The sequence below is a fragment of the Ovis canadensis genome, chromosome 3 (genome assembly GCF_042477335.2).
Source record: "Ovis canadensis isolate MfBH-ARS-UI-01 breed Bighorn chromosome 3, ARS-UI_OviCan_v2, whole genome shotgun sequence".
Taxonomy (NCBI): Eukaryota; Metazoa; Chordata; class Mammalia; order Artiodactyla; family Bovidae; genus Ovis; species Ovis canadensis.
Window position 1 is genome coordinate 78,908,473 of NC_091247.1, and position 22,493 is coordinate 78,930,965.

General features: G+C 37.7%; 1 protein-coding gene across 1 annotated transcript in view; it reads left to right on the forward strand.

Moving 5' to 3' along the window:
• SRBD1 (S1 RNA binding domain 1) overlaps positions 1-22,493 on the forward strand; it is a 228,727-nt gene that overhangs the window by 12,741 nt on the left and 193,493 nt on the right. The window contains exons 4-9 of the mRNA XM_069583411.1: positions 2,835-3,215; positions 9,837-10,003; positions 13,853-13,970; positions 15,304-15,442; positions 19,418-19,514; positions 20,847-20,982. Of these exons, the coding sequence (XP_069439512.1) occupies positions 2,835-3,215; positions 9,837-10,003; positions 13,853-13,970; positions 15,304-15,442; positions 19,418-19,514; positions 20,847-20,982 (1,038 nt within the window). The remainder of the gene's footprint in view (positions 1-2,834; positions 3,216-9,836; positions 10,004-13,852; positions 13,971-15,303; positions 15,443-19,417; positions 19,515-20,846; positions 20,983-22,493) is intronic.

Consider the following 22,493-nt stretch of genomic DNA (forward strand, 5'->3'; position numbering starts at 1 on the left):
ATAAACATTAGATAAAATTTACTTGAAGACTCCAGTACTTGAAGATACCGTTTTTCTCTTATTTTGAACTCCCCAGCTTTAAGTCATTTTACTTTTTCTTTATTTCTTCAGTTACTTCCTTTTCTCTCTCCTGGTAATTGGTTTGGGTGTAGTAGCCATGATAATGATGGTGGTATCAGCAGATATTTGATTACTTATCTTTAGCCAGGCAGCATGCTCAACAGTCCACTTGTATGATCTTACTTATTCTTCACAACCTGTTGTCAGATGCTGTAATTATCTTGGTTTTATAGACGAGAAAGCCAAGGCAAGAGATGTTAAGTGACTTGCTCGTGGACCACAGATAATAAGTCATAGAACTGGGTTTCTAAGTCAGGAACATGAATTTTTTCAGCATTTCAGGAACCATTCTATCTTGGATGTCTTTATACCAACCATGGTCATAAGAGTGTATAAGACCAGTGAAAGTCGCTCAGTCGTTGCGACCCCATTGACTATACAGTCCATGGAATTCTCCAAGCCAGAATACTGGAGTGGGTAGCCTTTCCTTCTCCAGGGGATCTTCCCAACCCAGGGATCAAACCCAGGTCTCCCGCATTACAGGTTGATTCTTTACCTGCTGAGCCATAAAGGAAGCCCAAGAATACTGGAGTGGGTAGCCTATCTCTTCGGCATTGGATCTTCCCAACCCAGGAATCGAACCAGGGTCTCCTTCATTGCAGGTGGATTCTTTACCAACTGAGCTGTCAGGGAAGCCTGCATAAGACCAGAGTGATGGTTTAATAATGCATAGTTTTGATATAACCATCACAAGGAGTTAAGTTCCTGTGACTAGCACTGTCTCTCATCGGAGTGCTCTCATCTCATTGAAGTAAATAGAGAAAGTAGAGATGGAAGTGAAGTAAGAGATGAAGTAGAGATGAAATAAGTAGAGATGAAGTAAGTAGAGAAATAATAATCAGAAATTTACTTGATGAGCATGGGCTCAGATTAGGAGAATTAGATGAATTTTGGGGGTTTATTGAATACCTAATATGGTCAAGGTACTCTGCTTGTCACACTAGTTTTAACTGCATAAATCTAAGGTAGTCTGATGTATCTATCTCACAAGACACCAGTCTTACCATTGGAATAAAATTATTCAAAATCTGTTTTCTGACTTTTTCTCTTCTTTGTGCATTACTTAGAATGCTGATCAGGAGAAGGGAATGGCACCCCACTCCAGTACTCCTGCCTGGAAAATCCCATGGACGGAGGAGCCTGGTGGGCTGCCGTCTATGGGGTCGCACAGAGTCAGACACGACTGAGCGACTTCACTTTGACTTTTCACTTTTATGCATTGGAGAAGGAAATGGCAACCCACTCCAGTGTTCTTGCCTGGAGAATCCCAGGGACGGAGGAGCCTGGTGGGCTGCCGTCTATGGGGTCGCACAGAGTCAGACACGACTGAAGTGACTTAGCAGCAGCAGTAGAATGCTGATCATATTTGCCTTTTACACATCTCCTTTTTCTGTTCTTCTGGGGCTGAGAACTCTTGTATGATTTACATATTCCTTCTTTAGCTATGTCAATCTGATCAGGTTATTATCAGCTCTTATGGACTTCAGGGGAAATTCTATTTTTGTACTTCTATTCTTATCCATTTTGTTCCAATTACAAATGCAATACTGAGAGGGTTATTTAATGTATATAATTTCCAGGTTAGGTGGTGATGGGTGGGCGTTAGGATGAGGGTGTGGTTTGTAGTTTCTAGTATTTTCAGTAGTCAGTAATGCTGGGAAAAAATATCTGCTAGGAGAGGAAAGTGAATGTTTACTGACATTTAATTGGGAGTTCTTTTGTTCGAGTTTGTGCCATCTGCTTCACTCAGGTAACTGAAAACAGGCTAGCTTGTGAAACTGAAAATTCCATGGGGCAAGGTCTGTATTTTATTTCCCACTCTAGTGTCAAAGCAAGTGCCAAATGTCCGTCCTTCACTCCTGAGCTGTCACCCGGCAGGTGGGTGGTCCAGAGGACACCTGTGTGTACTGCGCTGCAGGCTCCTACGAAGAAAAAATGCCTGGTACTGCCATGCTGTCCTGCCATGTTTTCTTTCAGCAAAACAGGTAGCAGGTGTAGCCTGTTGAGTTTTATGAGCCTGTGTAACTCTTCTCTCATAAAGGGTTGACTTTTGATTGCAGATGTTAAATCTTGTTTTTTTCTGCCAGGTGTATACCTTTCCTTTACTCATTAAAAAAAAGAAACCTTTTATTTCTAAATAATTATAATTTCACATTCAGTTGTAAAAAATAATACAGAAAGATATCATGTACCCTTTATCCAATTTCCTCCTATAGTAACATCTTGAAAAACTATAGTTTAAATATCACAACCAAGATATTGACATTGATAAAATCCCAGTGATCTTACTTAGATTTCTCCAGTTTTATTTGTATTCATTTGTATGCATGTATGTGTATATGTGGGTTTAGTTCTATGCAGTATTACCCTATGTGTAGGTCTCTGTATCCACCCCACAGAACAATTCCATCACCATAAGGATCCCTAGGATTGACCTTTTATAGCCACACCCACCTCTCCCCCAACTTCCACCCCCAACTCTGACTGCCCCCAAGTAACCATTAATTTTTTCCAGGAATATTATATAAATACAGCTGTACAGTATGTAACTTTTTGAGATTGTCTTTTTCTTCCCACTCAACGGTTTCCTTGAGAGTCTTTCAAATTACTATCTATGTGAATAATTTGTGCCTTTTCATTGCTAAATAATATTCCAGGGCCATTGATTTTTTAAAATCTTCTAATTCTCATCTGTTCTCTTTGTGGTTTGCTAGAATAACTCTATCGCTATCGCCGATGTTGATTTAGAAGACAAAAACAAATTGGAGACTGGGCAGACTCTGAAAACAGCAAAGACAAAACGGAAAAATTCAGCTCAGTCACCTTCAGCTCGGAGGACTAAAAAGCTGAAAACTGATGAAGAAGCCAACAAAGCCAGCAGCTTAGAGAGCAGAAATAATAGCACAGAGATGCCGTCCACTAGCGCCACATGGGAAGGTGGGTGCAAGGAAGAGGAGAACAAAGACGACTTCACATGTGGTCAGTCTCCTTTGAAGAAAGTGAAGACTGAAACGTGTCCTCAGGGGCAGCCTGTCAGGCTTCCGGCAAATGCCAGTAATATTGAGGAGGTGGAAATGAATTGGGACATAGTACAGGTATGCACAGCCTTATTCTGTCACTTCAGTTTGATTCTCTTTGACTGAGGGGAGACCTGGGAGTTTTCAGTTCCCTTGTCACTTTTGCCAGTGGTTCCTGTAGGCTTTGGCTCTTGGGTACGTTGTTCGGTATTATAGCTTATTGTCATTAATTCTTCAGTTAAAAGCTGTGACCTCAGGAGAGTAGATTTCTTTCCATGGTGTTCTAGTAAACATGAACATGTATTCTCTAGACAGATCACCTCAACAGATTGGGCCCTCCTAAGTTCCTTGGTAAGTTTTTGCTTTGTACTTGGACTGTAATGCCCCATGAAAGCAGTGCAAGTGATTAAGTCATTGGCTGTTAGTACATCTATTTAGCTCTTAGTGTAATGTTGTAATATACTATGAACCAGGCCTAGTAACTTCTTGAAGGAAATTTCTATCCAAATTCCAACTTGGGCTCCCATAATTATATTTCTTACTACAGGAGAAATCATATTTCTTCCAGTTTCTTTGACTAGCTTTGAGGATGGTAGAGAAGACCTGAGGAGTGACTCATTAAACAGTGATTCCCAATGTTTTGTCCACCCCCACACACTCTCTGAACATTTCAGACTTAATCATAGCAGTACCCCCTCAGGGTGGATGGGGATCGCCTCCCTTATTGTCTGACGCATGGTGATTCTGACGAGTGCTCCTTCCTCTGCTGGGAGAAAACTGCTCTAGAGTCCAGTGCCTCTCCTGGGAAATACCACTTCTCAGTCTGTAATTGTCTGTGTGTTACCTTTCTCTTTAGAGGAACTTCTTTTTACCCATGCTGCCTTTTCTATTACCTACTAGTTGAACATTGCCAGTAACTTTTAATTATGATTTTTCTTCTGTCTGACTCATTAAGGAATAGAATGTTGCCTCATAGCTTTCTTCTCATCCCTGAACAGTCCAAAATTGAAAAACAGCATAATTAGGCTCCTTTCTATGCCTTCTTTTTCTTTTTTTCACTTAGGCCTACAAGGAAATGTTTTAAAAGACATTTAAAACAGGCTGCATCAGGTTCACCCTGAAGGCTTTCTTGACATGCAGATCCCTTGGTTCCAATGCAGACCTACCAGGGCAGGTGGGTGTGTCCCACTTCCCTTCTCTTCACCTTAACTTCTCAGCCTATCTCTGCTGTTGACATAGATCTATCTCTAGTAGCTGACCCTGAGTAGGAAGGAGGGGGATGGTTTCAAAGCACAGGAAGTCTCTTGAACTATGGAAATAAGTTTTGCAAAATGAAGTCGGGTTAGTTATTCTATGAAACTCTGCTTCACACCCATATCTCATAATCTGTGTAAAAGAAAGAAATGAAAATAACCCTACCTATGACAGTTGTTTACAGGTAATAGAATCATGCTTCTAATGAGCTTAAGCAGAAAAGAGGATGCAGGGGCCTTTCGAAGAATGCAAGGGACAAAGCGTGATCAAGTCTTCTAAGGCCTTGAACCAGAAATTGGAAAACTGAGGACTTGAGGAAGCCATTTTCTCAATTTTCTCTATTTCAGAGATTTCATGATCACCCATTTTCACCCCTTCTGTGTTTGAGTTGTTGTTTTCTCTTGGCAAATCAGAAAGCAGATCAGATTTCCCTACTTCTTTACGAAAGGTGGGAGATGACAGCCCCACAATTCATTTACCATTAGTTTTAGCTAGTGAAGAGGGAAAAGTGTAAGGTGAGAACAGGTCCCCAGCTGCCAAAAGGTGAGTGGCAGAAGAAGAGCAGCCAGGAGTAAAAGTTTCATCTGTAAACCGGTAGCAGGAATGTCCATGTGATGTTTAAATATCAAATGGAAGTAAGCTTTCAGGTCTAGAACTATTTTATGGCCTTTGACCATATTATCTGGGTAGTATGAGTGTGCTTGTCTTTCCTTTCAATTCTAAGCATTTTTTTCTCCTTATATGAATAGTGATTTTTGGCAGCACATTCTCAGAATGTGCCACTCCGTTGCATGTGAGTTGGGAGAAGTGGTTGCCTCAGCTGTGACCTTTGCTGAGCATCCTGAGGACCACTAGTAAGCTCAGCATTTTCTAAATGGGTTTAGGAAAATTGCCTGGGGAACTTTAGGTGTGGCTTACTTGTTTGGGTTTTTAAAAGATTTAACCAGGTACAGTCATCCTTGTCTAATCTTGAATTACTTTTAAATCTTGTCATATATGTGGACTTTCTGTCCTATGCTATTTTCCATAAGCAGGAGAGAGAATCATTTTATCTGCCAAACATGTTGAGAATAGTGGCAGGTGTTAAAGGGAAACGGGCAAAGCAGAGTGAGAGTCAGCAATGCCAAGTCAATCAGCAAGACAATCAGGAAGGCTTTGAACATTTGAGTGAGACTCAGTGAAATGCTTGTGGTATACATATTAACTACCACAAAATGAAATGTATGCTCAAGTTCTTTGGGGAAGTTCTGACAAGTACCTCATTAGTAAGGAATGGGTGATGGAAATTAACTGTATAGGAATTATTCAGTCTTGAACATAAGGGAAATGTTATTTATATTTCCTTCATTTTAAGGACCATGGACCCTGCCCACCATGATACCTTGGTCCTCTTAACTTTTTCCTTTCAAGGTGGTTTTTTTTTTTTCAACACTAAAGTTCCATAACTTTTTCAGGAGCATCACTGTCTTGTTTGGGGAGGGACTTTACCTATAAACACACTCTGTATCTATTTCCTGATCAGGTTCTGGGATCACCAGACTCCTCAGGGAGAAACAACCTACTTCATTGCTTTTCTGCAAACTGCAAATGTGTGGTTGCCTTAAGAAATTAGTTTTTGTTAAAGTATGTTATATCATTAAGCAAATACGTTGTGAATACCATAACCTTTATAAGAATTTGAAGAGATGACTAGCTACAAGCAGTTTTTGAGAAAATTAAATGCCCTGAAGTGGTGATTGCTATTATGTAGTCTATTTTGAGGGAGGTGGGAGTAGAGGAGCCATATGCAATATATTAGTAATGTTTGCTAAATCAGGGAGGAAGAGTGAGCAAAACCTATTTATTAGCCATTTTCCCCATTCTTGCAAGAGATGATGTGGAAATAATGTGGGTGAGGAAGACCACGGGGTGACAGAATAGGGGAAAGAAGTGGGACGGGAAGGAGATGAATGTCTCTGAGTTAACTTTCTCACAGCACTTTTACATATAAGCATGTGTCACTTGTTAGGAGGAATTAAGTAAAAACAGTTGGGTTGACCCTTGCTTTTTTATAATTTAGCTGGAGGTATTTATGATGGACCTTAAACTTTCTGAAATATATATGGAGAAAATTGTACTAAAGTACTTCACTTCAACTTCATATACCTTAGTTCAGTTCAGTCGGTCATTCGTCTCCAACTCTTTGCGACCCTATGAATCACAGCACGCCAGGCCTCCCTGTTCATCACCAACTCCCGGAGTTCATTCAGACTCATGTCCATCGAGTCCGTGATGCCATCCAGCCATCTCATCCTCTGTCGTCCCCTTCTCCTCCTGCCCTCAATCCCTCCCAGCATCAGAGTCTTTTCCAATGAGTCAACTCTTCGCATGAGGTGGCCAAAGTACTGGAGTTTCAGCTTTAGCATCATTCCTTCCAAAGAAATCCCAGGGTTGATCTCCTTCAGAATGGACTGGTTGGATTTCCTTGCAGTCCAAGGGACTCTCAAGAGTCTTCTCCAGCACCACAGTTCAAACGCATCAATTCTTCGGTGCTCAGCCTTCTTCATAGTCCAACTCTCACATCCATACATGACTACTGGAAAAACCATAGCCTTGACTAGATGGACCTTAGTCGGCAAAGTAATATCTCTGCTTTTGAATATGCTATCTAGGTTGGTCATAACTTTTCTTCCAAGGAGTAAGCGTCTTTTAATTTCATGGCTGCAGTCACCATCTGCAGTGATTTTGGAGCCCCAAAAAATAAAGTCTGCTACTGTTTCCCCATCTATTTGCCATGAAGTGATGGGACCAGATGCCATGATCTTCGTTTTCTGAATGTTGAGCTTTAAGCCAACTTTTTCACTCTCTTCTTTCACTTTCACCAAGAAGCTTTTTAGTTTCTCTTCACTCTCTGCCAAAGGGGTAGTGTCATCTGCATATCTGAGGTTATTGATGTTTCTCCCGGCAATCTTGATTCCAGCTTGTGTTTCTTCCAGTCCAGCGTTTCTCATGATGTACTCTGCATATAAGTTAAATAAGCAGGGTGACAATATACAGCCTTGATGTACTCCTTTTCCTCTTTGGAGCCAGTCTGTTGTTCCATGTCCAGTTCTAACTGTTGCTTCCTAACCTGCATACAGATTTCTCAAGAGGCAGGTCAGGTGGTCTGGTATCTAAGTGTTCAAAAATGTAAGCATGTAATAACTTTCCAGTTATTCAAGAAACAGAATGTTAACAGCAGCCTAGAATCTCTTCATACCCCTTCTTAATCCTGTGTCCCCTTTCCTAAAACCACTCTTCTGACTTCTAACATCATACATAGTTTTCCTTTTGCAGTCTTTAGGAAACTTATTTGTGTGGTAAAATAAGCGATGTAATAAATAGGTTAGGGTGAAGAGAACAGCAGTAATAGAGAGCATTTCAGAAGGGAGGTGTCCAGTTGCTGGTTTGATTTTTGAAAGAATAAAAAATTCTCTCAGTGCTAGTCATTTAAGTGTTATTTAATTTAGATATAAGTTATTTTAAACTTAATAAATCCAGGTGCTACCTGGATTATTAAGGCAATAGTTTAGTTGTTGATACCCAGAATTTTTCTTTTTTTAACTGAGAAGATGGAAATATAGACTTTGAAGAGTAGATTCTCAGGCCACTTGGAGAGAAGGCCATTTTGTTAGGGGTTTTGGATACCATGACAGCACCATGTCTCCTCTGCAGTGGGATTCAGGAAGAGAAGTGAGACAACTTGATTAATTTGTACTTTTGCCTGAAGAATATCATCCTGCTTTGCCCACAAATCAAATTTTTGAACTGGTAAAATAGCATGTGGGACTTTTGGCCATTTACTTGACTTCTTTGAGCATCAGTTTTTATATCTGTAAAATGAAAATCAGTTTAGTTCAGTTGCGCAGTTGTGTCCGACTCTTTGCGACTCCATGGACGATAGCCTGCCAGCCTTCTCTGTCCATGGAATTTTCCAGGCAAGAATACTGGAGCAGGTTGTCGTTTCCTACTCCAGGGGATCTTCCTGACCCAGGGATCGAACCCATGTCCCTTGCACCTCCTGCATTGGCAGGTGGATTTTTTAGCACTGTGCTACCTGGGAAGCTTGCAAGAACAGTAAAAGACAATCTGGGCTGTGGGGAAGAAATGAAGAGTAATACTTCTATGAATGCAATTTGAGATGCCTAATAGGTTTTCAAGAGAATACATCAGGTAGCTTACTTAAATGAGTCCAGAGCTCATGCGGAAGAGAGCAAGGGCTGGAGATATGAAGCTGACTTTCTCCCCAGAGAATTGGTATTAATTCATCAGAATACATAATAAGATGTAGGCCTAAAGGATTTCAGGTATGCAGAGGAATGAAAGTATCCTCAATAGTCTCTGGAGTTAAGCCATTTATTTCATCTGTTGTTTAGAAATTTAGTCTGTTTTATATATTGCCTTAATTTTGTTGACAAGTTGATAATGACAGTTCTTTAATAAGTTTTGAATTTTTCTTTAATTTTTGGCATATCTCAAGCAGTAGGATTGAAATAATAATAAAACATATGCCTTTCATGCTTTACTTCAAAAATCCGCTTAGCTTTTGAGAACAGTGACTGAAATTGCATTTTGTTTTTTCTGTTCTCCAGGCTAACTTCTCTGAACTTTTCTGCTTACATGTACCTTTTGCTGAGACCTATAGACTTTTAAAAAAAATAATTATTTTGAGTATGTGGTAAATGGGAATCAGAAAATGCCAAAGACACAGAAGGATCTTCTTGCCCTAGCTCTAAGTCAACCAATTACCTTTCCCCCAAATAAGCCATGTTCCAAGTTCTTGTAATTCATTCCATGTCAGTTCATACAAGAGTAAGTTACATGGTATTCTCCATGGGTGTATAATTTATTCACCAGTTCCCCATTGTAGACTGGTTTTTGCTGACTTCTACCATACTATAAAAAGTTCTTCAAAAAATATCACTGTAAATAAGAATCATTTTCCAGAAGTATGAATATGTCAGAACAAAATTCCCAGGAGTGTAATTGCTGGATCATAGACTTTACGCATTATAAATTTTGATAAATACTGCAAATTGTTCTTCCTCCAGAGGTTATAGCATTGTACCTTCTCATTAGCAATAATTGAAAGTGGCTTTTCTCATCATTTATGCCAACACAATGAGTTACCAACTTTTTAATCTTTGATGTCAGTCTGAAAGGTTAAAAATGCTTATCTCATTGAGACCTGTAGAATTTGGATGATACAGAGTGGTTTTTATTGGGTTTTATTGAATTAGTGAAATGACTATTCTGTGATTATCAATATATATTCTTTATTTCATGCAATTTTCTTTTTTTTAAACCACAGCAGTTAGTTTCTAAGTGACTGGAAAACATTATTTGATATTATATTTTAAACCATATGTTATAATATAGATGTTTACTTTTCAGGGTTTTAAATCACTAAATGTGCTTAATTTTCAGGTTTTATCTGAGAGAACTGATATTGAACTTTGGGTTTGTGCCAATATTATTCGTCTCTTTAATGATGATAACACAATTCCCTTCATTATACGTTATCGAAGAGAGCTTATTAATAATCTTGATGCTGATTCCTTGAGAGAAGTTCAACAAACTCTAGAGGAGCTACGGTAAGAAACCTGGGAAGGGGTGAGCTTTGTGTAAGGGGAAAGAGGGCATGTGAGCCAATGAGGGGAAACAGTGAGAAAGAGAATGATAGTCTGTTTTAACAGTTCCGATACTTTGTTTTCTTGATTTATTGTAATCTGAATATAATCAATCCCCTCCTAAAAGAGGAAGCCAACTTCATTTTACTTATTTAGAGGTATGCAGAGTCCCGCTGCTGGTGTGTTCATGCATAGCTTGGGCATGAATCTGCACAAGGTGGTTTGCATTATTAATATGAATTTGAATGTCATCTTCTCTCATAGAAGTGATTTTGCATAATGCAAAATTAGAACTACCAGCAGGAAACTCAGGAAAATACAGTTTCATCTAAATCTTCAATAGCTTTTGTAAAACTGTCCTCTTAATAACTTTAAAGTCCCTATTAAATGGAGAGTTCTTTGACTGTATCGAGTTTGCTAGGAAATAATATATATTTCCCTTTTCTGTTCTTCTAAAGGATATAGTAATTTAATGGTAGTGGATTGTAACTTGTTTATGATTATAGAATGGAAAACACCCTTTAAAAATATTATTCCTCTGGACTTATTGTAAGAACTCAGAAATAAGCATACCAGAGACTATAAGTATCTAACTATATTATTCAGTAGAGTTTATTTAAACACTCTTCCCCATTCATTTATTTACTACATGTATCCTACCTGCCAGGTGCTGTGTTGTTGATACTTGTGTTCTTTAGCAAGGATCTGATTTAAATTGGATATAATCTTACCATCAAGCCATTCTAAAAGCGCCAAGGATTATTTTTATTAATAGAACAAGCCTAATAATTTTGGAGGGACTTGCATCTCACTAACATTTCTGTCCCTTTTGTGGGATTTCTTTTGGTGCCAGGAGGATTCAAATGCTAATTTGTTGGAAGGTATAGTTCATTGAGAAGCAGAATCAATTAGCCAACCCAGAAATATAAATGACAGTTTAATCAAGTGGTTTCAGAGTCAGATCTTCCAGGGCTAGTCTAATATAATCAAGCATTAAGGGCTGCAAATTGGAGATGACAGGTCCTAAGGGGGCTAACCACTGCTCATCTCCAACAGATCATAGTATGCAGTCTTCTCTACTCAAATTGCTGGATCTTCCCATTTTTGAAAAACCAGTAATCTGAATTTTGATATAAAAATTTTGTAGGTCAAGCAAAATCATCTACAGGCCATGTCTAGAAATTCAGCAGTTTACAAATTCTGAAGTAAGCTCTCTGTTTGGTTGAAGGCAAAGTAATGAAGAAAATTTAAGGATTTGGGGGTGTGAAATTGGGGAGAGTGTCGCAAAAAAGCAGGAATAGTTTACTTAAAAAAAATTAAAAGTATTCTACCAATTAGGTTTTTATTGAGTGAGGGACAGGAGCTTTATGTCGATTACTATTATTATTATTTTCTTTTTCTCTAAAAAGCATTTCAGCTGTAACAGAATTCAGTTTCTGGGCATCTATTAATAAAGGAATACATTAAATATTAGTAGAGGACTATTTCTCTAAGTAAGTGTGGCAATGATTAGTAGTGACTTAGAAGATCTTTTTATGTCATACAGAGATTTCTTTTTGGTAATTAGGTATGGTATTTTCTTAAGCTTTTCCTATGACTAGAGCATGGTTTTCAATGTGTTAACTGCTACTCATCAATGAGTAGTGAAACTAATTTAGTGGGTCATTACCACTTTAACAAAAAATGAAATAGAGAATAGGAAATATGAGTGCAGTTTCTGTAGTAAAGGTGAATATTGTTTGATGGAACTGTCATATGTTTGTATAACTTTATTATTAGGTTGGTGCAAATGTAACTGTAGTTTTTGCATTGTTGAAATTTGCTGTTTGATATTGAAATACATTCTTAATAAATGTGGTTATGGTTATACATCTTTTTAATGTGCATTTCTCGCTTTATGTTTTTTTGCTGATAACTTATTACTTACTGTGTATTTTATATTTATTTTGGACTATGGAAAAGATGCTAGAAAAAAGTGAACGAGCAATTTTCTTATTTGAGTTCAAAATGGGTCATAAAGCAGTGGAGATAATTTACATCAGAATGCATTTGGCCCAGGAACTGCTAACAAACGTGTAGCACATTGGTAGTTCGAGAACTTTCGCAAAGGAGATGAGAGCCTTGAAGGTGAGATGTGTGGTGACCAGCCACTGGAAGTTGACGATGACCAACGGAGAGGACCAACAAAGCTGATCCTCTTAAAACTATGTGAGAAATTGCCGAGGAACTCAGTGTCAGCCATTCTATGGTCATTCGGCATTTGAAGCAAATTGGAAAGGTGAAAAAGCTTGATAACGTGGGTACCTCATTAGCTGACCAAAAATTTAAAAAATCATTGTTTTGAAGTGTTGTCTTCTCTTCTTCTCTTACTGTGCACAACAGTGACCCATTTCTTGATCAGATTGTGATGTGTGACAAGAAGTGGATTTTATGTGGTTGTTCAGCCAGCTCAGTGGTTGAACTGAGAAGAAGCTCTAAAGCACTTCCCAAAGCCAGACTTGCACCAAAAATGGCCATGGTCACTGTCTGGTGGTGTTTCATCCACTCCAGCTTTCTGAATCCCGGTGAAACCATTATATCTGCAAAGTATGCTCAGCAAGTTGGTGAGATGCACCGAAAACTGCAGTGCCTGCAGCTGGCTTTGGTCAACAGAAAGGACGCCATTCTTCTCTACAGCAACAACTGACTGCACGTTGTACAACCAACACTTCAAAAGTTGATTGAATTCACTACGAAGTTTTGCCTCATTTAGCATATTCACCTAACCTCTCACGAACCGACTGCCACTTCTTTAAGCATCTCGACAACTTTTGCAGGGAAAATGCTTCCACAACCAGCAGGAGACAGAAAATGCTTTTTGAGAGTTTGTCAAATCCCAAAGCACAGATTTTTATGCTGCACAAAAGAGCAAGCTTATTTCTCATTGTTAAAAATGTGTTGATTGTAATGTTTCCTATTTTGATTAATAAAGATGTGTTTGAGCCTAGTTATAATGATTTAAAATTTGTGGTTGAAAACCCCAGTTACTTTTGCACAAACCTAATGAATATGAAATTATATGTGTATATATTGGGTTGCAGGGTAAAATATATTTCTTACTGAGAGTCCCTGTTAAAAAAGTGAATTAAAAAATGACTGTGGTTATAGACAGTAAACTTCCTCTGAAGATGCCTCGCCTCTCCCTTATATGCAAGTCAGTGGCTCCTGGCCTTTTGTCAAAGTGATCCTGGTAGACTTCAGTGTCTGAAAGCAATCTTGGGCTATCAGGAATGTAAAAGACACAGAGATGTGATCGAAGAACTGCATATTTCTTCCTGTTTAACTTACAATCTTCTGCCTTTGGTGTTTTTTTTTTTTTTTCCATAAGCAGATTTAGTTTTCTTTTCCATCAATCATTTTTACTAATTTATATTATCATCTCTCTAACTTTCTGCCTGTCATTTTATCAGTACCATTGTTAGACAGATTATAAATAATAATAGGTAATAAAATAGGATGAGAGGTTTTAATAATAATATATTCTAAAATATCAAGATTTTGAAAATCAAGGAGAGACTAAATACTGTTTCAGCTTGAAGGAGATTGTAGAGACATAGCAATTACATAAAACTCATTGTTAGCTGAATTCAGTATTAAAGACATTATAGGAACAATTAGTAAAACTTAAATGAGATCTGAGTGTTAGAATATAATATATCAATATATTATCAAACCCAGGTCTCCTGCATTGTGGGTGGATTCTTTACCAGCTGAGCCACAGGGGAAGCCCATAATATTGATATTATTATATATTACAAAAATTTTTATTTTCAGGGCTGTTGCAAAGAAGGCTCATAGTACAATCCAAAAAATTAAAAAGGAGGGGAAGATGTCTGAGTGCCTGTTAAAAGCTTTGCTGAACTGTAAGACTTTCGAAGAACTAGAACATGTGGTAAGGAACCCTTTTTATTTAATGTAATACCTACCTGAATATATTATAATTTGTATCTTTTTATAGTTAAAAAATAGCCAGAAGTAAAAAGCCCCAGAGTCATCAGCCACCATCATTATTCAACAAAATATTCTTCATTCAGTAAACATCTTTTAAGCCTTTCTTTTTGTGCTAGGCACTTGGATTTACAAAGATGACTAATACATAGTACTTGTCTTCAAGGAGTTCCCAGTTGGGTAAGAAAAAAGAGTGGGTAACAGAAGTGAGAAGCTTGAGGGAGAGTGCTAAGCTGGAGACACAGATGTGAATGTCTTCAGCATGTAGTTGGTATTTGGAGCCATGAAAATGGAAGATTTCACTCAAGGGAAGATCATAGGGTAAGCAGGTCAGGGTAGACCATTGAGGAAAACTAACTTTTGAAGGATGGGTAGAGGAAGGGATAGCCTAAGAAGGAGACATGAAAAGAATAGTGAGAGAAGTATGAAGAGAATCAGGAGATAAGGTACCCATAGGATAGAGGCAGAGAGTCATAGGAGGAGGCAATGATCAGTGGTTAAGTAATTAAATAGAGCAGGGAGTTTTGGCAAGATAAGGACTGAAAAATGTTTATTTGGTAATTAGGGGATCATTATGGCCTTTGTGATACCATTTTCAGCAAGGTGTATGGAAAGAGAAGCCAGGTGGAGGTGGGTTGAGTAGTGAATATATACTCAGAAGTAGAAGCGTTGTGTGTGGACATGTTTTAGAGGAGCTTGCTTGAGTTGAGAACTTGTAGTCCTTGCAGCCCAAGCACTGAGTTTGTAAAGGGAATGAATCCAAGCAAATAGCTAACTTTGAGCATGTAGGAGAAGGGAGAAGGCAATGGCACTCCACTCCAGTACTCTTGCCTGGAAAATCCCATGGGTGGAGGAGCCTGGTAGGCTGCAGTCCATGGGGTCGCTAAGAGTCAGACACAACTGAGCGACTTCACTTTCACTTTTCACTTTCATGAGTTGGAGAAGGAAATGGCGACCCACTCCAGTATTCTTGCCTGGAGAATCCCAGGGACGGGGGAGCCTGGTGGGCTGCTGTCTATGGGGTCGCACAGAGTCGGAGACGACTGAAGTGACTTAGCAGCAGCAAGCATGTAGGAAAGTATAAAGCATTTGATAAGGAATAACTTTTTATACAACTTGTATTCTTTGTTAGTATTATTCCTCTCTGAAGGAAGAAGAAAGAGTTGAAAAGAGGATGTCTTTAGCATTCTTGCATGTCCTCTCATTTTGTGTCCTAATTTTAACTTTTTCTTTTTAAAATTGATTGATTTGGTATGTTTTCTGATTTTTTACCCTAGTCAGCGCCATATAAAACTGGGAGCAAAGGCACCAAAGCCCAGAGAGCAAAGCAGCTGGGATTAGAAGGAGCAGCCAGGACACTGCTGGAGAATCCGGGGGAGCTGAGTCTGCTCTCTTATATTAGACCCAATGTGAAAGGTACTTAATTGTTTAAAGAGGTCTCTCCTGTTTCTTTTCTAATTTAAAAACTTAGGTAAAAAAATTGGTTCATTAAGTAACACAAAAGAATAGTATAGTATATAAAGGGAAAATTATTCTAATAAAACAAATCCCAGTATATCTTTCTTAGCCATTTAGCTTTCCTTTTTCGATAAAGTGCCTGTTCTTATCTTTTGCTCATTTTTCTGATGTGTTGTTTCTCTTTTTTCTTATTAATTTGTGAGTATTTTTTAGATATTCTGTCTCGGAGTTATGTGTGTTACAGATCTTTTCTCCCAACTTGTATCTTCTCTTTTCACTTTGTTTATGCTATCTTTTGGTAAATAGAGTCTTAGTTTTATCATAGTTAATTTATTTATCTTCAATTTTATTAATCTTTTAAGATAATTGGTTTTTTTCTTTTTAAAGAATTCCCTTTGCATCCAAGATTATACAGATACTCCTATATTCTTTTAAAACCTTTATCCTATTTCTAAAAACTTATAAAAATTTTACAATTGAAAAGTCATATCTACTCTTTAGAAAGAATTTCAACAATTCAGACAGACATTAATTGTAAAAGAAAGTCCTACTCCCACACATCTGCTCTCCAGGAGTAAAATGCTTGTCTTTTTCTGAAGTGTATCTTCTTATCTCAGTGTGTGTACATGTACAGGAAAGGATGAAAGAGGAAAGGGGTAAAGGAGAGATATTTCTAAGAAAAACCCAAGAAAAGTGACAAATGATACATGTCAGGGTGTGTTGGTTTTATTGTCAAAATGAGCCTTGAAGTGAGAGCTTTTTAAGTAAGAGTGATGGCTTTTTTTCAGGGAGTGCTCTGATAGGATTGAATGGGGAGATTGATGCTCTAGTGATCACTACTCTCATTCTAGTTCTTTTTGACCTTCTGTTCTTCAGGCTGGGAGATGGTCTGTAGGGGGCAGTCTCTGATAACAAAATCTGCAGGATGTACTAAACTGTAGAGAAGCAGCGTACTGAAACCTGTGTTTTTTTTAAATAATCTGGCAAATACGGATTTACAGTTGGAAGAATTGAATATGTGTGTCTGCGAAAATATGAATATCTGCTCATACCCAAATACACCCACCTTAATATCTGTATTGAAAAGGGCAGTAATAAGAAAAAGCAAATTTGTATTGTTTGAATTTAGAAATGGATTGAAATGAGTAAAATTCAAGTTTAATTTTTAATGTGTATTTCCCATTATATTTTCAAATGGTTGCAACTTTAATATTTTAATGTTAGCTGAAACTGTTTAACCAAGCATTGAGGTTAGCCACAGTGGAAACTGTCTGAGCCCAGTGTTGGTATGTTTTATTATACATGTTGGAGCTTTCAAAATGTTAGATGCACAATGATTTATGGTTTGTTTTATTTTTATCTTCTGGTCTGTTTCCTTTCCTTCTACTCTTCACCTCCTCTGGTACTGAATACATTCCTATTCAGTATGTTTGATAACCTTATATCTTTTACTTGTCCTATGGGGTGATGCTCATGCACTATCTGATGATGAGTACTAGGTGTACTTCTGATAATGGGGTAGGTCAGGCCCAGCACAGTTACACATACCAGAACCCATCTAGCACACATACCAGAACTTTTCTGTTTGCTTTTCTCCCTTTTTCTTTTACTCTAATCACAAACGTAGTATTGTAATCGATTCTAAACAACTTTGAATTGCTTTTCAAAGTTTGCTTGGAATGTTTTTCCCTTCTGTCTCTTCGTTCTTTACGCTACATACATCCTCTTGATCACTCTCTGTTCCTTACTATTTTTCCAAATAAGTATTTTCCTTATTCCCATCATTCCTCAAAGAAGTATTTCAGAAACCAAATATTTCAGTATCACCACCCCCCCCCAACATAGGAGGCACTTTTAATTACTACAGACCAACAAGAATTGGTCTGAAAGAAAGATAGGCTGTGCTGCAAATGGACTGTATCCTAGAAGATCCAGAATATCCCTCTATAAGGAGGAGTGGCTAATCACCCCTTTGTAAGTAAGATGAGGTGGTGTTAGTGCAGATAAGCTGAGAAGTGGCCAGTTTTTTAATTTTCGAGGTTTGAAGAGTGTGTGGCTCTGCAAGCCACTGCAAGGCAAGGGATATGATTTTCTGGTTCTCTGGACATTATTTTCTCCTGATTTTACTGAGATGCTAAACTTTTTGAACTCTTGTTATCCTTGGCTGTATTAAGCCCCAATGAACAATTGTCTCTGATGAGACAAGGTGCTTTTTTTAAAACACACAAGACTCTCTTCCAATTCTCTCTCCCTAGTTGGACTGAGATGGGGGTTTGTAATTTGGATGAGCTCTTGGAATGGCTGAATGTTTCTACCTACTGTTAAGCACTCTGGCTCTGAGGTAGTTCAATGTACCTCCCTACCAATGGTTTTTTTAAGCTTTAATGAGTATCAGAATCATCTGGGATGCTTTGTAAAACAATAAAATGCCACAGTCTAGGATCTATATTTTTAGCAAGTATGTAATATAATTTTATTTTAGGGTCCTTAGACTATACAATCCATTGTTCTAGAGCTTTTGAATAATTTTAATTACATATGGTTCATTAAATACATAAGGTTTACAAACTACATCTCCCTCAATGATGTGAACTTTTCAAAAACTGTTTTAATCGCCAAATATATAATTTCCTCTTTCTGTTCTCTCTCATTAATTGATCTCATTGTAGGTTCCCCCTTTGCTACTGACTTCTCACCCTGGTAGTCTCATTAAACTTTGAGTGATGATACTCTGAGGTACTTTTGGACTCCAGGAATGAGTGCATAGTGAGTAGTTTTCTAGGATAAAGACTGTCTAGCAAGAAAGCTAACACAGAACAGACATCTACTGACTGCTTACTATGTGCCATAGCTGTTCAAAGTTCTTATATACATAGCCTTCCACCTATCAGATTGTTCCTGAAAATTGCCTCCTAGGGAAATTCTCTTAAAATGTAAACAGGATACCTATTGATTTCAGTTACCAAATTTCCTTGAAATAAATGCAATTACATCAGTAGTTAAGATCAGTTATCATAATGCGACCCAACAAGACATTTCCTCTTTATTAATTATTCTGTAAGTCTGTCATCCTGCTCTCTTTGTCTTTTGTACCTGTTACTCATTAAATTTGTGCTCTTAGAAAAACATGATACTCAGTGCTAGTGTAATTGAAGCTTTAATGCAAGAAAAAGCTTTAATGGAAATGGAACAATAAAGACAAAAGGAATAAAGGAATGCATTGCAAATGATTTCTTGGTATATAAGCTGATATTGCAGGGACCATAATATACAAGACACTGCTGTAAATTAGCAAACTGAAAGCACTCGGAGAGAACTTAACATACCATTCGTAGACAGTTCAGCTGTAAAGATGAATAGCCACATAATGACTCTTGTTTTGTGCTTATTTGAGATTTGAGATCTATTTCAAATAGGTCATTGAAAATGTGAATAAATGCCTCATAAACAAAATTGGGATATTAATAAAATGCCTTGTAAAGGAGAATTTTTATAACTGGAATGAAGTAGTATACCTTGGGATATTACTATTAATATGTATTTCCTATAACCACACTTAATATTTGTAAATAGTTCATGAAGTAGATACTATTATTACCATTTTTATAGGAATCTGAGGCACAGAGAGGACAAGTAACTTACCCAGCACACATTTGGTGGATGGTGGAGCCAGGGTTAGATCAGGCACCTGGCTCCAGACTTGCATTTTTTTACCACTAGGTTATATGGTATGTTAAGGCCCTGTATTACTGTTTTTGGAGGCTTGTTTTCAATGCTGAGGGAAGCTTGTCACTGCTATGATACTTTTCTGTCTTAAATTTGTCGATTTAAGGTTTTATTTTGACTGGAAAAAATTTATTGTGATTTAATTATAGATTTAAAAACCAATCTCTAGTTCTTGCTTTTGTTTTCCTTCTTACCCTTCTCCTAAAGGGCTTTCAGCGCTCCAGGATATTGAAACAGGAGTGCAGCATATTTTAGCAGACATGATTGCTAAAGACAAAGACACACTTGACTTCATTCGGAAATTGTGAGTAACTTTGGGAGAGTTTTCTGCTCTGTGGACACATGCTGTTAAGGGTTGCACAGTTAGTGCTAATTCCAGTGCTCATTAAAACTTTACTTTCAGACTTTAAAACTTTGTAAAATTTTTTTAGTAGCAGAATTCTTTGTTCAAATAACAGAACCCGAGTACATGAAACAGATAAAAGTAAAGTTGTTTTAATTGAATTCTGGGCATGGATCCTGGAACTCTGCCTGTTCATCCTCCTTATTCTGAAGCACCTCAGCAGAGGCCTCTGAGGAACATGGTTTAAAAACCACTGCCTAGTGCAGTGTATGCTAGAGAGCAATTCATAACTATTTAGAGTGGGTGGCATTGCTTTTTAAGCAAATTGTGATGTATGTACTTCATTTTATAATATCTCATTTCTAGTATTTACCAGTGGTTGGATTACCTTGGAAATGTGTAATATCAGGTATGGATAAATGTGATGACCTCAAAATGAATTTTAGGTGATAGAGAGAGCAGCTTATCCATATTATCACACCAATTTATAAGAAAGTAAAACCTTTTGACCTAGACACTACTTGGGTTTATGGATTTTATGCCTTCTAAAAAAAAAGCATTGTTTAAAAACCCTATTTTTAGGTACTCTGTCTTTCCTTTTCTTCTGTATATCGAAAGACAGTTTTGATTTTTTTTTGCAGAGGTCTGTTCTTCCTCTCTCTCGATATCTCTAGCTGTGTGAACTGTGCAGAGGAGAGCAAAGGTGGAGATGAACCAGTTGACTACTGTTGCTTATCAGGGTTTTTGTTGATATAAGGGAGAAAAATTTTCTGTTTTCTCAGTGGCCCTCACAGAAATGAGCTGAAGTAGAAGAACTGCCCAGGTTTTTAAGTGTGTTTTTATAAGTAATCATACTGCTGAAATTTGGTTCAATTTCATAAATTGTCGTTGGAAGCTGTCCTGACATCGTTTCCCCTCTTTTTAGCTTTTAATTGGTTCTGACTCCCTAACTCAGTGATTAGAAAATGATGATATCTAGGCCAGAGTTATTGGTCTCTTGGCTAACTGCAGGTAGTATCTAAACTCATTTAGATATTTTACAGGAGGACTGGGTTGATATATGAATAGATTTGTGCTGTGCTAGATACGTGAGACCTATGCTAGCATGAATAAGTGAGGAGTCCTTTTTTCATGGGTCAATATCATTTTTATAGTTGAGCATCATATTAAAAAAATCTTATTTGGTAATTCTCGTTTAGTTTTTTGCTCATCTTATTTCTCTGTATAATGTGTTTCTTTACTGAAATACATGTTAATAACTACTTGTGGTTGAATACTTGTGTATCTGAACAGGTGCCAAGATAGATATATTCATATCCAGTCATCTTTGGCAAAAGTGTCCTCAAAAAAAGTAAATGAAAAAGATATTGATAAGTTTCAGCTCTATCAAAACTTCTCATGCAATATAAGAAACATCCAACATCATCAGGTAAATCAGGAAACTGTTTATTCATGCTGATAATAGTAATAATGATAATTCTTCAGATTCATTTATTACTTTTTTTACTAACGACTTAAAGAATTTTCAATCAGCTATTTTCTTTTTTCCTTCATATAAATTTTTATAATTTTCTTATATCCTCTGCATTTCACAAATGGGAATCTCAAGACCCACAGAAGCTAGTAAATGACACTGAGAATTATTAGCAGAGCTAACAATATAACACTAGGTATCTTGGCTCTCTGGCAGGTGATCTTTCTTATTAGAATTTCCTTCCCAGGAAAAGATTTGATCTGGATATGAGCTCAATTCTGGATCCTTTCCATCTGAAATATGAATTAGAGATACCTGATTTAGAATAAAGTATGAAAAATCTCTCCTAGTTATATAAATTATAGTCATTATATCTATCTTTTAATCTCATTTTTCATTTTACTAATTCTTATCCTAATTGTAGTTATAGGTTATATAGCTACATGTGGAATGTTGCTTTAACTTGTAGAACAAATTTTTTTTTTACAAACCAATAATACAGTAACACTAACTTTTATATTTACCTGTGTAGCTATCTTTATCACTGTTCTTTACTTCTTTGTATGCTTTTGAGTTACTATCTAGATTTTATTTCAGCCTGGAGGACTTCCTGTTATGTTTCAAGTAGGGTGGGTCAACCCCCTCAGATTTTTGTTTTCTGGAAAAATCTTCAGTTCAGTTCAGTTCAGTCGCTCAGTCGTGTCTGACTCTTTGCAACCCCATGAATTGCAGCACGTCAGGCCTCCCTGTCCATCATCATCTCCCGGAGTTCACCCAGACTCAACGTCCATCGAGTCCGTGATGCCATCCAGCCATCTCATCCTCTGTCGTCCCCTTCTCCTCCTGCCCTCAATCCCTCCCAGCATCAGAGTCTTTTCCAATGAGTCAACTCTTCGCATGAGGTGTCCGAAGTACTGGAGCTTCAGCTTTAGCATCATTCCTTCCAAAGAAATCCCAGGGTTGATCTCCTTCAGAATGGACTGGTTGGATCTCCTTGCAGTCCAAGGGACTCTCAAGAGTCTTCTCCAACACCACAGTTCAAATGCATCAATTCTTTGGTGCTCAGCCTTCTTCACAGTCCAACTCTCACATCCATACATGACCACAGGAAAAACCGTAGCCTTGACTAGACGGACCTTAGTCGGCAAAGTAATGTCTTTGCTTTTGAATATACTGTCTAGGTTGGTCATAACTTTTCTTCCAAGGAGTAAGCGTCTTTTAATTTCATGGCTGCAGTCACCATCTGCAGTGATTTTGGAGCCCCCAAAAATAAAGTCTCACACTATTTCTACTGTTTCCCCATCTATTTGCCATGAAGTGATGGGACCAGATGCCATGATCTTTGTTTTCTGAATGTTGAGCTTTAAGCCAACTTTTTCGCTCTCCTCTTTAACTTTCATCAAGAGGCTTTTGAGTTCCTCTTCACTTTCTGCCATAAGGGTGGTGCCATCTGCATATCTGAGGTT